We start from the raw sequence: 13,576 nt of genomic DNA on the forward strand, positions 1-13,576 counted from the left end.
CCTCCACAGGGAATTAGGAGGTTCAGAATGCCTGACAAACAGCAGGCCCAGTGTTTGGTAATGGTCTAGATGCCTTCTCTGTAAGAATAACTTCCCGGCGACTCCAGCGTCCACGAGGGTTGAAACACATGGCAGGACCACTTCCTTTTTGTAGGATTTGGAATGTGAGCCATGCCATGGCCATCTTAACCATGGTTCAGCATTCACCCCTGCTAGGGTTCTATAACTGTGTGTAACTAAGACCGTTCTTCGTGTCTCAGCCTACATGTGGGTCACTGAATATTTATTGGCGACACAATATTTGTGACCTCAGGACCAAAGGGCTACTCATTCTCATCTCTTCAGCAACCAGCACTGTGTCCTGACACAGGGAGGGAGCACTGGGACGTGGGAGTCACTAGCTCAGTTCTCCTTTCCAAGCTTAGTACCAACGTCCATGTTCCTGCCAGAGGCACGCTCCCACTGCAAGCTGTGACTCACTTTTTATTCCTGGTTCAAGTTTTCTAAATCTAGAAATCTAGACTCAGTAGTTGTTCTTTGAGATGCCTCCACAGTGCCTTCTTTTCTCCTTTTTAACTGCAACTCTTTCTTAGACCCCCATCACTTCATAGTAACTGTCTCCATCCCGGCCATCTTCCCTCTCCTCTATCCCTTACTCCACATGCCATGGAAGCTGCTGTCCTAATGAGGCTTCACGGGGGTAACATGAATGTGAATGTGTGTAAGGGAAGGTGGTATGGTTCTTTTCATTCCTCCCTAAACTAGCAGTGGGTTATAGGAGAGCGGCATGGACATCTGCACGCAGACGCAAAGGAAATCATTGCTGTCTGAACAGCAGCCTGGCACACAGCTGGACGAATGAGATGCAGTGGCGCCGGCAGAAATAGAGGGCACAGTGAGCAAAGGTAGATGGGTGGTTTCCATGGCAACATCACGAGAATCCCTGATGAGGAGATGAGCGTCTCACCCAGGGCCAGAATGGAAGATAGAGAAGGTTTTCTATATGAGGGTGATAGAAGGCCAAACTATAAAACAGGATTGTTCTATCTCAATTATAATCAGAATTCCAGGTGCATGAAGAGAAAAATTACATACCCTTAACATGTCATTGTGAGGGCACCCGCCTCTTACCTCTGACTGAGAAGTTTAGAGATGGGCTCATGTAAACAGAAAGACTTTATTGAAAACATTTTGTGCTTTTTCTCTTTTAAAAGTCATTATTTGGCTGCAAATACATCATTTTCTTCTCTGGAGTTTCAAGTAACTACAAATGTGCATTGCATAATGACCCTCTGGCAGCAGCAAAGTCACATTGTGTTGCCTTTCATGGGAGGAAAGTCAAGCATTAGGAAAACAGAACAACAGGATTCTTCTTTTAACCAGCACTTCCTTTATCAGTGTTTGCCTGTATAAGGCAAAGCCAGCAGGCTGTCAAGGTAAACCTTTCAGGTTTAAAAGCCATGAATCTGTCAACAGGAGAGACTAAAACATAGCTTCCCTGGCCTTCTTCACCTGCTCTGAGGAAACCTTGGAGGCTGGATTGTTTAATCTGTGTGCTAAGGACAGAACTGAGGCTTCATTCTCCAAACCTAAAGGTCCTGATTGAGGCACCAATTCTTCCAGATCCTTCACTACCCGTATGAAAGAGAGGGGCAGGGTATCAGCAAGTTTTGTAGAGAAAAGGGCATCTCAGGAGAACTGTGCTGGAAAAAAACAAAACTTGCCAGTAGCTGCTGTTTTTTGCATTCAGCTGCTGACCTGGAACTGAGTATACCCAGTAGGGTGATTCAAGATCTTGTCTGACATCACAGTGAATGAGTCACAAGCTTCAGGTGTCATCAGTAGTCACTGCTTCCCACTCCCAACCCCCAGCCCCATACCCTCGCCTTTTTTTTAAAAAGCAGGACCATAGGCATCAAGGCACAAGCTCAGTAGACAATATTTACCCAGCCTTACAATGCCTGGAAGTCAGCAAGTGGGGTTGGGGATTTAGCTCAGTGGTAAAGTGCTTGCCTAGTAATCGCAAGGCCCTGGGTTCGACCCTAAGCTCAAAAAAAAAAAAAAAAAAAAAGGAAGACTGAAGACTGGCTCTTGGGAAAAACAAACGGTGAAGAGAAAATGCACACATTCCATGGAATCTAGTGCTAATGAAGTCAGTGGGTGAGGAAGAGACAACTGGTCAACCATAAATAGAGTCAGCGAAGGGACTACCATGGAGCAAGCAAGGACTCTGAGAACCAGTGAGCCAGGGAAGGATGGTCTCTCTTTCCTGATTTCTGATTTTATGGTTTCCATGTTATTTTAAGTTACAGTGCAGATTTCTCCTTGTTTCCCTGTTCAGTTCATTCTCCCTGCAGAGTAAGATCCAAAGAAAACAATCAACATAGCTGTGATGACACACAGGCCAACGACTGTGAAATGAGTCTGCTACTTCCTGTTTGTCCCACCTCTTCTTTATTCTTTTCATTGGGGAGTTTTGAGCCAAGATCTCATACTATAATCTATGCTGGCCTTGAACCTGCAGAAATCCTCTGTCTGATCATCCCAGGCACGGGAATTTTAGATATGAGCCACCAAGTCTTTTTATCCCCTCCCCCATTGTTTCTAGTTCTTTCTGACTCTTCCTCTTCTCTAGGACTTTCTATTAATGTTACCATTTCAAAATACCTGAGACTAGTTGTTTGTTCGTTTGTCTGACTGTTTGTTTTAGAAGAGAATAGAACTGTAATTCTGTGTATGTTGACATGTAAGATCTTCAAAACATCATCTTCAAAGCAAGAGTCAGTCCCTCCACTTCCAAGATGGCAACTGGTTGCTGCAGATACCAGAAAGGACATTGGCCCTGTCTTGACATAAGTGAAAAGCAGAGAGCAAGCCTACTCTCTCAGGCCGTTGCTACAACAGCAACAATTCACTACCAAGGAAGTCCTCATTGCCTTCTTCACACAAGGCCACACCTTCCCCATTGTGCTGTATGAGCTCCTAGCATATAGGTTCAGGGGACACATTCAGACCATGGCACCCTCTTCTACCTGTGCTCATCCATGCTCTTCCCTGCCCCAAGTCACCACATCAGTCTTGTCAGGACCACAAAAGAGCCACAAAGATTTCTTAATCCAGTTGTAACATATATTAAAAGTCCCTTTTTCTTTCAAAGAATCTCCCCCCATCTGTCCGGATTTTAAGGTCATAGACATTAGTCAGAGGGCTATGGAGAGACCTAATTCCAGACAGACATGCTGACCAGGGAGGCCTCTAAGCAAATGTAAGGAAGACAGGAGACCAGATACAAATCTCCCTCTAGCCTAGCTAAGTCAACCTCATAGACCCAGCATTCCACTCCATTTCCAAGGCCACTTGCCCTAGCTTCAAAATAGAGTTGCTCCTATTTTCCATGGAAACAAAGCCAAAAGATATGGGAAAAAACATTTGCAGTTGCCCAAGGAAAAATAGTTTTTCTACTATGAAATGAGGGAAATTTTTCCTCATCACAACACTGGGAAGGAAATCCAAGGACCAGTAATAGCACTGGGCTCTCTTCCTGGTATCTATGACCTATACCAGTGGCCACCTACCACTTGAGGCCACAAAATATAAGGGGCACATAGACACTTTATCTATAGCATAAAATTTTAATTAAACATTAGAAACCAAACGTGCCAAAGGCACTTGATTACAGCTTAAGAGAATAAAATTTTATAAGCTATCAGATTAAACTGAGCTTGAAAGAAAAATCTACAAAGGATGAGTCATCCTTTACACCAAGATAGGACTTGAGCAAAGTTGAATAGGGTTGCTCTTTGCAAAAAAACATTTCAAAGAGGATTTAAACAAAGGCCCAATGGTTTGCAGACTGAACAAGGTGTTCCAAAAAAGAAAAACAAACAAACAAAAACAAAAAAACAAAGAAACAAAGCCTTGATCTTACCTTTGAGCCAACAAGAGTGTAAAGCCACTGGATGGTCTCGCTGTGGTTGATGACGCCATTCATCCCATCCACATACAGCATAATCTGACCCAGTGCTGCAGACAAAGGAAAGAAACAAGGAGATCTATGGGTTTATTTGTAAGCGCAGCCTTCAATGGTTATGAGGTCAACTGAGATTTTCGTCACATTAAGGGCACTGTTGATTGGTAAGGGCAAGTCTGAAGCTAGGTATGAAGCTCTGAAAGGAGCTGAATCTCATTTCAGAACTAAAAGCACTGGAGCTGTTCCTGGCATCCGGAAGACAGAACCACAGCACTGACATTTCCATCACTAGGTTTGTGCACCGCGATGTATAAATGCATGCTTCTCCATCCTGATGTGTCTGTGGTCCAAGACAGGGCCAAGCTGAACACGAGATGGCATCAGGAACCAAGAGGGAGTATAACAGTTCCCAAGACAGGTTCCCAGGCTGCAGTCAGTAGGTCCCGTGTCTCGTCGAAACATCCAGAGTGAATGCAATTTTAGTTTTTTAGAGAAAGAACAATCCCGTATTTAAGTGTTGCTTTGAATGTTCTTGAAGTCAAAGATTTTATGATGGAAAATGTCAGACTTAAAAACAACATGCATAGTGGCACAGACTTGTGATGCCAACTATTCTGGAAGGTAGAGTGGGAAGATCACAAGTTCAAGGGCAGCGTGCCCAACTTAGTGAAATGGAGTCGCAAAATTTTAAAAACGCAAAGAGGGCTGAGGTTGTAGCTCGTGGACAGAGCACTTACTTAGTGTGCACATACATAGCCCTGGGGAACCCCCAAAATAACCTGTCACACTCCAAATCTTAAATTCTTAGTTCAAGGAAACATAATTACTCTTCTATTATCGTTCTCCAAGAAGAAAGTGCAATGTATTTTTTATTGGATATTTTTAATTTACATTTCAAATGTTATCCCCTTTCTCAATTTCCCATTCATAAACCCCCTATTCAGTTCCCCCTCCCTTCTTCTATGTGGGTTTTCCCCCACCCATCCACCTATCCCTTCTTGCCTCCGCACCCTGACATTCCCTTACACTGGGGTGGGGGCCTCTAATCTTGGCAGGACCAAGGCCTTCTGCTCCCATTAGTGCCCAACAAGTCCATCATCTGCTACATATGCAACTGGAGCCATGGATCTACCCATGTGGAATCTTTGGATGGTGGTTTAGTCCCTGGGACTTCTGGTTGGTTGGTATTGTTCTTATGGAGTTGCAAACCCCTTCATCTGCTTCAATCCTTTCTCTAACTCCTCTCAATGTATTATTTTTAAACAGCTTCATTAGCATCAAAATTATTTTGACTGCAGACATTGCGCAAAGAGATGGTGAGTATCCGGATTCAGCAGGTTCCCTTGAATCATGTCTGCCATCCTAACCGCCTTCACATCTCAATTGGAAAACTGGAAGTTATAGAAGAGTAAATGAAATGATTCCTCATCCTTCGTTTAAGGGTAATCATCTGAACAAACTGATAGGATTTAGGAAATAATCTACAGGAAATGGCACTGATTGAAAACCAAAAGCACGACACAAAATAGTTTCTGTTCTAGGATCTAGGTAGACAAATGTGTGTGAGAGACACTAAAACCTCATCATTCCTCACCAAACAGAGAGCAAATAGTCAAATGCAGACATTCTAAGAAAAACTGCATCTGAATACATAAAGCTAAAGAGAGAGAAGTATCTTGGATACATACTCAACACAATAAACACCACATAACATATTCTCGCTAGTGTCCAAACATTGGAGACATTCTCATTAAAATCAGGGTTGAAAATGTTTCATGTGTGGATGTGTCGGAATGCAGGTGCACACACGTCATGGCATCAGGTGGAAGTCTGGGGGAAACTTTCAAAAACTGGTTCTCCTCTTCCACTATGCAGGTTCTAGGGATTGAACTCCGGTCATCGAACTTAGTTGCAGGTGTTTTCACCTGCTAAGCCATCTCAGCAGCCCCAGGAATATTTTCAAAATGATACTTGTACAATCACTCTATGCTGCTGTAGAAGTTTAGGCAATCATTCCTTTCAACCTTACTAGAGCAGGTTCTGAGGACCGACTTGTTTGTGATCTACCTGACAGGTCCGTAGGACAGTCATCACTCTACTTGACAGGCAAATAGACAGGCACTGAGACCTGAAGGACTGTGCTCCAGACTCCTACCTACCAAGTGGTGGAGGCCATCTCTGCAGTTGGGATGGCTGGCCTCTTCACATGTCTCTTCACATGACTTGAAGAGCCTGTCTTATAGTTTTGGTTGTGAGCCTAGCCTTTAACAGCTGAGCCATCTCTCCAGCCTGAGCCTGTCTTAATAAGGATCTACATTAAAAACAAACCAAAATATAAACCATAAATAAGGAAGAAAGGATGTTCCCCAAAGTGCTGTTTCTACAAGTAAACCTTACACCTGCCGCAATCTGGCACGTGCAGCAAGCCAGTGGCTCAGGGGGAGGGGCCTCACTTAGCTTAAGTCTGAGCTCTGTGGCATTGCAGAAGAAGAGGAAAGAGGGAGCTGTCACAGGTAGCTTTAGGACTGAGTGCATATGCTCTCTTCTTTTTCTATATTTTCCCACCATGCACATCACACCATGTTACTTCTGCAATAGGAGAGCAAACAATAAAGGTCAAAACAAGGCAGATGAAATATGTGATGATTTTCGTAGTTTATGAATGTTTTACTAGTCCATCTCTTCCTTCCTCAGAGAAGCCAGTCCCCACGTCTGCAAAGCTCTGAGAATGAGAAGTCAGCGTATTCAGCCTCCTGTCTTTCCCTTTCCTCCCCTTCTCTCAAGCTACCCAGATAGCTAGGGACTGGTGCCACTGCCCTTCTCCAGTCCTTAGTCCCTCTTAGCCTGTATGCTAAGTCACCCTAGGGGTGCAAGGATGTTAACTTGACCCTATGACCTCCTGAGAAGCACCCTGTGAGGCTCGCCCTCCCCTCACAATACTCAGGAGGCTGGAATGATAGTTTCTATCCAAACTGCTCAGAGGCCACTGTTAACAAGAGGGACACGTGAAGAAGTTGATTCTGTCAGCTTCTCGGATTGGAGATGGAGATTACCAGGATGTTTGTGCTTAATCCCTTGGCCTAACACCTGGATAATCCAAAACCCACCCTTGAAATAGATCTCATCCCAGCACAAATGAGGGAGCATCCTTCCTGCAAAACCCATTCTAGACACAAGATGGCGCTAAAGAGACTCTACTGAGCCGATCCTGCAAAAGGTATCAATAGTGAAGACCCAACAAGCTAAAAGTGGGCCTGAGAGCACATCACACAAGTAAAAAGTAGGTGTCATGGCAACACACTTGTGTTTGGGTCATAGGGAGCCATGAAATTTGTTGGTCTGTGTTTTTAAATACACAACAGGCAGAAGAGGGTAGTGGTGGCACCCTAGTTCCCCCAAAAAGATCCCTTGGGATCTTTCCTTGTTTGGCCACAGATGAAACATCTGATTTTTCTGTGTTTCGTGTATCTAAAAAGTGAGACGATAGCAATGATATGCCCACTTTGCAGAGGCACTGGCAGGGACCAAGTTAGAATGGTGCCCAGGCATCGGTGCCCCTAAGGGTGTTCCCACATCAATCCCACCCTGACGAAGTGCATGGTGAGCCTCAGCTCTGGAAGTGGAAGCCCTTACTACTCATCTCTCAGAGCCAGGTCATGTGATCTTAAGAGGCCACTCCTGCCCAACCCAGAGTCTCCAAGACTTTCTCTTAACACGACCGTTGGTTTACTTTTCTATTTAGCTATATGATTCATTTTGAGATAAATCATACAAGGTTTAAAGTTCTGTCTTGTCATTTAACTTGATGTAAGGCCATTTGTTTAAAAGACCTTCTCTATTTATTTCAACGCTTTTGCAAATTAGAAAATTCCACAGCCTGTGTCCGTGTGGGTCAGTTTCTGTCCTTTGATCTAAATATTTGCCAATATCCACATTAGCTCAATCACAGCTTCCTGCTAAGTCTTTACACTTGTGCGCTCTGATTCCTCCCATGTCATTTTTCTTCCTCAATATTACTTTGGCTATTTATGTTTCTTTTCTAATAAGCGTGGATAAAGTTTGGAAGCACTGTGTCTACATCATGCAAACCTGAGGACTGGGCATAGACCAGTGCTTCTCAACTTTCCTAGTGCTGTGACCTTCAGTACAGTTCCTCGTGTTGTGGGGACCCCAACCATAAAGCTATTTTGTTGCTACTTTCTAACTGTGATTTTCTACTGTTATGATCCACACTGGTCTTAGGTGACCCCTGTGCAAGGGTCATTTGATCCCCCCCCACCATGGGGCTGTGACCCACAGATTGAAAACCAGTGGTTTAGATCCCCCACCCATGCACCCCCAATCTCTCAGAAGTACCTGGAAATCCACCTATTATTCCAGCCCAGTGAAGAGCAAACTGGCTACCCAGACTCGCCATACAGGTAAGCTCTAGGTTGGATTGAACAACCCTGCCTGAATGAATAAAGAACAATCTAGAATGATCCCTGTCATTAACCTCCAGCACATGCATGCACATGTTCATACAAGCACACACACACACACACACACACACACACATGCACATGTTCATACAAGCACACAGAGAGAGACACACACACAAATACACACAGACACAGACACACAGAGAGAGAGAGAGAGAGAGAGAGAGAGAGAGAGAGAGAGAGAAGGGGAAAACTCTGCAATGTTACAGTCTATGGACAAATTTTGACAGATCACTGTTAGCACATAAGCTTCTAATACATAAATCAAGCGAGCTAACTACTGTGGATTCCCTCTGGCTGCGCCCGTCTGTGCTTAGTCTTCATCTATAGATCTGGCATACATTTTGCAGCTTTTGTTTCCTAAATTTACAAGTGGTTCCCGTCCTTTAGAGCTAATTGTAGATAGCTTTTTTTTTGTTGTTTTTAACTTTTCCATTCCCCGTTGCTTATTAGTAATAGGAACAGCGAGCGGCCTGTGTGTTGTTCTTGCATCAGATACTATGCCAAAGGTATTAATTGTAGGAAGTTCGCCTCTGTTTTGTGTCTGGACGTTTACTAGCATTGCCTATACAGGCAATAATGTTATCTGTGGAAAAACAAAACAAAACAAAAGAACCAATTTTGTTTCCTCCTTACAAAACTGTAACTGGGTCTTTTCTCCTAGGCTAGTTACAATGTTGCCTTAATAGTCAACAGGAGTGGAAACTGTGGAACCCATGCCCTGCTTCCAGTATCAAGAGGAAGTATGGTTAGACCCTTACATTAATTACAATGCTGGAAGCAGGTTTTTGTGAATTTCGGGAGAGAGTCCTATAAGCGTTTGTGATCGTGAACAGATGACGTGGGCCAGGTGCCTTTGACATTAACGGACATGATTCTAACCGACACGAATGTGGCTTTTCACAGAGAGCTTGATGGCGGTTTACACTGCCTGAAGCTCGGGCATCAAATGAGCGTGGCACCCCATTTGGCCACAGTGCACTCTTCTTGTTATTTATTGCTGGACTCGATTTGCTGACATCTCATTAAGGATTCCCATCTTTGCCGGGGATACATGTTGGCTTGTACCCTCTGTCTGACTGCTTTTCACATCATGGGGACTCTGGCTTCATGACACGAGCTGGGAAGTGTTTCTCTGCCTTTCTTTCTTTCTTTTTTTTCTGGATGAGACTTTATAACATCGGTTTTGTTTTGTCTTGAAATGTTTTGTAGAATTTGCCAGGAAGCCATGTGGTCCTAGAGAGTCCTTTGCAGTTGACTGCAAGTTCCTTTCTTTAGAAGTGCCATCAGCAGTAGTTCACTACAGCAGCTCACCCTGTCTATGGTGGCTTGTGGTCGGTGAGGAACAGGTCCATTTGTCTAAGCTGTTAATTTTGGAACTTAGGATCATTAGTGGCCTGACTCTGCTGCTCACCTAGAAACTCCAGGTCTTGTCTTTCTTTCCTAGCGTTGGCAACAGCTGTCTTCTCCCACACCCACACTATTCTTGACAATTTTTATTTTTTAAAAAATAACCAGCTTTTTTTGTTCTCTGAATTTTCTTACTTTTCAGTTTCTATACTTTTCAATTACTATTTTCTTTTTCTACCTTTCAGACTATTTTTATGTTTGGCCTTTTTTTTTTTTTTTTAATGGGTGTTTATAGATTTTCTTTTCTTCTGGTCTAAGCCTGTGGTGTTGTAATTTTCCCTCCATGTATCACATTCCACAAAATTTAATACATTGTCTTTTCATTTGGTACAAACTATTTTCTAATTTCCTTTGAGAATTTCTCCTTGACACATGGGTCATTCTGAAGTGTGTTAAGTCCAAGTCTCTGGACATATTCCTATTATCTTTCTGTTACTGATTTAGTTTAATTCCATTACAACCAGAAAACACATCATCTGATTCCAATTCTTTAAATTTGTTATGGTTTATTTCACGACTGGGGATACGGCCTACCCTGTGACTGTTCTGCCTCTATGAGAAAATGCATATATTCTTCTGTAGCTGGGTGGAAGGCTCTGGAACTGTCTGTTAGGGTTAGCTGGCGGATGACGGTGCCGTTCGGTCCTCAGTAGCCTTGCTGATTTTCACTCTATCATAAAGAGAGGAAAGCGAAGTCCCAGATAAAATGTGATTTTCCTGTTTCTTACCAATTCTTTCCACTTGGGCTCCACATAAGTCAAAGCTCTGGCCATCTGAAAGGAAGAGCCCTTAGCCATGGTGATATCCTCTTCACCAGTCTTTGATTTCAACTCTACTTTCCTGTCATGGTGTTGCTACATTTTGTTTTCTTTTGATTAGTATTTTTATCGCTTTGTTCTTGAACTATGTATACTAAGATAACTTGTAACATTTAGTTGGGTCAACTTTTGTTTTCCTATTCTGATAAGCCTTGCCTTTAATTGCTGTGATAAAGCTAGTTACATATCACAAAATTATTGGTGTATCTGAACTTAGTCTGTCTGCCAATAAGAATATCTTGCTAAGTTCCTAATTCTATTTATCTTCGTTGCTATTTTTTCCATCTATTACTTTGCATGAGTTTTGTATATTTCTATTTATCTTCTACCTGAAGCACTTTTATAAAACTGTGTTTATGCCTTTGATAGACCCAGTGTGTGGGTTACCTTGGCACTGGGATCTACTGTTTTTCCTTCCCCAATAAGACGAGATTGTCTGAGCTTACTGCTTGACAAGTAACACTGGCTTAGATCCTGGATAACTTGAAAATGATGACGAGAGACATTGGCTTTTGGTTAAGTATCACAGAAAACATCCCCATTTTGTTTAAGCAGGCAGCCACCTGACTCAATTTGAGCCCTGAGTTCTGACCTCCTTCCAAAGGGCTGGAACAAAAAAAAAAAAAAAAAAAAAACCACAGCAGGTTTTTTGGGGGAGAGAGGGGCTTTGCTGCCTATGTTTTTGGACTGGTCCTGCCGTGTGGCCAGGATGGGATCTGGGCTTGGTGTATTTTGTTTGGCTCTCTAAGTCTGGTCTTGTTTGAGGAGCACATAATGGCCAGGGTGGGCCTGCACTGTGTTTAAGCTTGCTTAGATTTCTAAGTCTCTGGTGCATTCTCTAAGGCATGCATTCACTCAAACATAGTTTTTGATGAGCACACATTCAGATACCCATGCATGCACTCATACACACACACACACACACACACACACACACACACACACACACACACACCTTCTCCAGTATCTCATTGATATCTGTAGGACACACACACACACACACACACACACACACCTTCTCCAGTGTCTCATTGATATCTGTAAGACACACACACACACACACACACACACACACACACACACACCTTCTCCAGTGTCTCATTGATATCTGTAGGGGACACACACACACACACACACACACACACACACACACACACACCTTCTCCAGTGTCTCATTGATATCTGTGGGGATGCACACACACACACACACACACACACACACACACACACCTTCTCCAGTGTCTCATTGATATCTGTAGGGGACACACACACACACACACACACACACACACACACACACACACCTTCTCCAGTGTCTCATTGATATCTGTGGGGGACACACACACACACACACACACACACACACACACACACACACACCCTTCTCTGGTATCTCCTCGATATCTCAAGGTCATCTGGGGTTCCCCTTCTGGTTTTCCAGCCAAGGGGCTGAGCATATTTAACCTGTTCTGCTGCTTACCGTCTGCAATAGTTTCCACATCAGACAATCACTGATCCTATCCCCTTGAGACCACTGTCTCTCCTATACAGACTATTAGGCATCCTCAGGCTCCTGCTTTCTCCAGTGTCCCCACAGCTGGTCTCACCTAGGAATTGCTTGGGGACAGTGGGGTGGCAGTACAGAGATACGAAGGCAGGCATGGAGTGTTTAATAAACACACCATCTCTTTGATGTCATTTCATATTCTGAACGTCATCCCCAGTTTGCTGTTAATATTTATTCTTGAGCCTTCAAATATTTGCTCTGTGTCTCCTCCCTCAGCTTGGTAATTGCCTTCAGCCAAGAGATGGGCTGTGTGTGTTTACTGCATCTTACCCATGCCCAGACCAACTCCTGTTCTGCTCTTAGAGGAAAAATCCCAGAAGCACTGTGGGCAGAGGCAGCAAGTGAGCCCTCGGCTGGGGTCCACTCAGAATTGTGTGCATCCTCTAAGCCCACGATTTACCCTCTTCTCTCCCTCCTTCCCCTCCTTTTCCTCTATCCCCCCTTCTCTTCTCTTTTCCTTTCTGAAGCTTGCAGCCCTCTGTTCTGCGGTCCATGGTCAGTCCTAAGGGCTTTGCTGGGAGCAGTGCTGGGAGGCTCTGATGGTCCTCCACCTTAACTCTACACACTCTAACCCTTCCTCCCCTGGAGTCCTCCACGGCTCTGTTCCAGCCTGCCGCCCTCCACCACCCAGGCTCCAGCTGGAGACCGTTCTGTACTTGTGATTTCAGACAGTACTAATACGTTGTGAAATCGATTTTGTGAGTCTCAACCACCAACTTAGTGTTTTTAGTAAATAAAACGGTGGGAAATAGACGGCCTTGTGCTTAGCGGGGGTGAGGGTTGTTCCCGTTTTCATTCTATTTTATATGCGTATTTTCATCCTGCAGGTCCTCAACTGATAGCTCTTGGAGTTCGCTGTGTCAGACTCAAGCTCCTTCCTCACCCGCAACCTCCAGTGAGTCTCTCCATCCCACCCTCAGTGTTTCCTCTAGCAGGTCGTAAAGTCACTTTTAATTCCCGCCACCCACTGCCCCTGTCTAGCTTTCACTGTAGCTACAGAATTCAGGTATGTCCAACCTCTAGGCACTGCTACAGATGTGGCCATCTGCAAAGCTCAATACATAATTGAGACACACACACACACACACACACACACACACACACACACACACACTGCAGTAAATGTCAGGGTATCTACAATCATGTCCGACCCTATTTTATGAGACAGTCTTTCACTGGACCTGGATCTCAAAAATTAGGCTAGACTAGCTGGCCAGTCTAGACATCCCCTGACCTTCCCCTACTTCTGCCTATCCAACACCCAAATTATAGGCATGCGCCTAGAATTTTACAGAGACTTCAACTCCAGTACTTATGCTTTCTGTAGCAA

General features: G+C 44.0%; 1 protein-coding gene across 1 annotated transcript in view; it reads right to left on the reverse strand.

Moving 5' to 3' along the window:
* The window catches only part of Fhod3 (formin homology 2 domain containing 3), a 235,943-nt gene that overhangs the window by 159,086 nt on the left and 63,281 nt on the right, over window positions 1-13,576 (reverse strand). Inside the window, exon 3 of the mRNA XM_032885556.1 lies at window positions 3,929-4,023. Within this exon, the coding sequence (XP_032741447.1) occupies window positions 3,929-4,023 (95 nt within the window). The remainder of the gene's footprint in view (window positions 1-3,928; window positions 4,024-13,576) is intronic.

Source organism: Rattus rattus, chromosome 15 (assembly GCF_011064425.1).
Source record: "Rattus rattus isolate New Zealand chromosome 15, Rrattus_CSIRO_v1, whole genome shotgun sequence".
NCBI classification, from domain to species: Eukaryota; Metazoa; Chordata; class Mammalia; order Rodentia; family Muridae; genus Rattus; species Rattus rattus.